This window comes from Pundamilia nyererei, unplaced genomic scaffold (assembly GCF_000239375.1).
Source record: "Pundamilia nyererei isolate P.nyererei 1_Seehausen unplaced genomic scaffold, PunNye1.0 scaffold00050, whole genome shotgun sequence".
Classification (NCBI taxonomy): Eukaryota; Metazoa; Chordata; class Actinopteri; order Cichliformes; family Cichlidae; genus Pundamilia; species Pundamilia nyererei.
In genome coordinates, this window is record NW_005187451.1 from 2,870,294 (window position 1) to 2,873,813 (window position 3,520).

Sequence of the window (3,520 nt, forward strand, 5' to 3'; positions counted from 1 at the left end):
CACACACACACACACACACACACACACACACACACACACACACACACACACACACACAGTATATTTATACAGCTTGTAGATGAACTGTTTTCTTAGACGTTTAATTTCTCCTGTAGGACTTTCAGCTCTGACTCTATGTACAAATCTGTGCACTAAAGCTGAAATGTAACATTCAGATGGGCTTGAAATATATCTGCATCGATTACACTGTTAGAATTTATGTAGCTGCTCTGTGAATTGCCACCTGATCATAGTGCCGGGCTTTGTGTGTCCCAGTGATCCCAGTGTTTCACACCTGCTACCTGGGCGAGGCAAAATGGCCCAACAAGGAATAACTGACACGAGCCCTGTGCAAACCAGCTTACCGTCTGTGGTACAGAGTTACTGTGCCCCCACAGTGGTACCAGGTCTGGGGAGGCAGCTCCAGAGAAAGTGAAGAGGTGAGAGGGCCTGCTCTCACCTGCAGGAGGCATCGTAGGAGGCATGTGCAGTGTGTGTTGGGCAGCACTGGTGGTCTGATTCCCAGCTAGCCTGGCTATTTGGACACAGAACATCATCTCTCTAGTGGGGAAGCAGGCTGAGCTATACCAGCTAGTTATGGCAGGGTTCACCTCAACGCCAGAACCAGAGTCCTGGAGAGGGCCTGGACTCTGTACCCCTGCCCTTGGTGAAAGGCAGCGGTCAAGGTGAGTATTTTTGTTTTTTGCCAGGATATTTACCCCCAACTCCTCACAGTAGACGAGAGGGTTGCTTCGCTGCACCTTCGAGTTGGCCTATGTGCCTATGTGATGTTCATAGTACCCAACTGTCTTGGAGTCAGTGGTTGGGGTGCGTTTAGAGAAGAGCATCCACCACTGGACCAATATTGACAGAGAAGAAGGAAAAACATGATTGGTCCCCTTCAATCAAGTTATCAGTGGTAACGTTTGCTTTCTGGACTTTTCATATTTCTATGATGTTGAATTACTTTGTGTGTGAACATTCCTGGAACAGCAGTGGAAATTTCCCCTCACATAACTTATATCACATCGTGGTAGCCAGGTGGACGCTTTATTCATCGTTTACAGGCACATTTTATAGATGCTTATTATTAAACCTGACAGGAGAGCCTGTTGTTCTGCAGCGTTAATCCTGAAGGCTGTAGTGTAAGGCAGCGTGAGGTCAGCACACAGAAAACTAACAATGTTACAGATCAGTGCTTTGATCAAACACTGAAGAATCACCACGAGCAGCGCTGCCACGTCTCTGCTCTGCTGGACCCACCGAGCAGCCATCGCTGCATCCAAACCCTCGATTCAGAGTTAAAACCAAAACATTGGGTTTAACTATTTTTTTAATCATTTCCTGGTGTCAACAACAAAAAGGAGGTCATTCTTAATGGCCAAGAAAGTGTGGCATTTAATTAGCAGACGTAACTGAATATAGAGTCACTGGGTCTGATTATGTCCCGTGATGGGGTGTGCACTCTTACTAAAAGATACATATTTTTAAAAGAGAGTAGTATTTGTGTGAAATTTCAATATTTTTTGCTGTTCTGTTTCTCTGTCACGTCATGTTGATCATTTAACTGTTTGTTTGGGGTTTTTGGATGTTTGCTTGATTTGGTTTATGAATAATTTCATTTGTTGATAAAGGACAAAATGAGAGAAAACAATGTTTTTTAACATAATTATATTTTTCTTTTCAGGCATTTCTTTGCTGCTCTGAGTCGTCTGGATGAATCTCGAGGTGGGCATCACCCACCTGAGCCTACTCGGAGACACTGTAAAATGAACCTCAGTAGGACGGCAGTATAAATGTTTGGGCATCTGTCTCTCATTTATCTAACTTAGCATCATAACATCAGGAGGATTATAATAATGTGTTTGGTTATATTAACAAATGTTTGAGACATTTCTGCATATTGTTGGACCAACGCATGCGTATCATGTACATAAAACACTTTGTTTTGGGGATTACTTCCCTGCATCAGACCTTCATGAATCCATTAGACAATGAGAAAAGCCATCGTCTAAGATCACGGCTGAGCTGATTAGGCCGGTCACATTTATTATCTAAATGATGACAGGAAGATTACTTGTATCACCGTTGATATCTTCTTTAAGTTGTTCCAGTTAGCTGAAAAAGATCATCCATGACTGTGCTGCCACCTCGTTTCCCACTTAAAGCCTTGAAAGCAAAAGCTCTCCGCCCACCTCAGTCCTCTGTTATTCAGCGTGTGTTTGTGCTTGAGTGCTGTGACGTGTATCAGGTAAGAGAATGACTTGTTATGGCTGTACTAATTGCCAGAGTGATCCTAGAGATGTGTAATTTATTTCAATTGGTTTTTGACATTTGGAGAACAGCTTCTATCGTCGCTGTGCCCGAGCTCGTTGGTCAGTAATTATTCAATTACACAAGCTAACTGACACTCTGTGTCGGCTTTTATAGGTTGATTTATTGGGTAATTGCGCTGCCTGTAAAAAGCCACTTCACCCCTGTTATTGAAAGTGTGTGCTCGTGTTGCTCCTTGTGGGTACTCGTGAGGCCCACAACAATACAACAAAGAAAGATTTCAGCATATTTTCGATTTTAGCTGTTGATTGTTTTGAGTGTTTTGAATATGCAATGAGTGCTTTGGTGTCGTACTGTAGCTTCTCAGCTGCTGTTTAATCATTCCTGAGTCCGTGAAGCACCATTGAACACAATATCACTTATAAACTGCAACACATCAGTGCCTTATTAAACTTTACAAAGTGTGCTCCAACTCTGAAAAGGTCATTGTTAAATGTTTATTACACAGTTTTGTATTTTAAATAAAACAGAGACTTTATCATCAAATGGACAATAAATAATTCTACATCAGTTTAAAACTTTGACTCAGCTCTGAGCAAACAAAAGCAGCTCTCCGAGATGATGCGCACATCGAGTGAAGATTACTGCACATCCATGGAACTGGGTGGTCAGCCCCTCTTGTCTGGAATACCCTGCTTAGTTCGCTGCTGCCAAAACCTGACTTTGGATTAATGGAAGATAATAGATGGATGGACGCACATCTGACCTTAAGACTAAATACTGCTACACATCCATGTGTTAAACAGTGCAGTGCTTTTCCTGCATTTAAACTACTTTAAACTTTTATAAAACTAAATACTAACTAGATTAAAAACATTCTACTTACCTGAAATGTAAAAAAGAAAATGACAAACAATATTTTGGAAAATTTACAGGAAATCCTTTGATTTTAGTCCTTGTGAATTTGTAAGCATAACAAACAGAAGTATAGGACACTATACAAATCACTGCTGACATCGTATGTTATGTTCGAATCACACACAACATACATACATACACACATATATATACTAGAGGTGCAACGATACACAAAATTCACGGTTCGGTTCGATACTTTGGTGTCACGGTTCGATATTTTCGATACAAAAAAATGTTCATGCCTTTTTAATTTGTCATTTATTTAAATTATAAATATATATTTTAACTCAAAAGTACAGTTTTTAAATGTAATCTTGCTGAAACAACA

General features: G+C 40.8%; 1 protein-coding gene across 1 annotated transcript in view; it reads right to left on the bottom strand.

Annotated features, from left to right (window-relative positions):
• arhgef39 (Rho guanine nucleotide exchange factor (GEF) 39) overlaps nt 1-473 on the bottom strand; it is a 95,715-nt gene extending 95,242 nt beyond the window's left edge. Inside the window, exon 1 of the mRNA XM_005733242.2 lies at nt 366-473. Coding sequence (XP_005733299.1) covers nt 366-473 — 108 coding nt within the window. The remainder of the gene's footprint in view (nt 1-365) is intronic.
• Nucleotides 474-3,520: the final 3,047 nt, after the last annotated feature.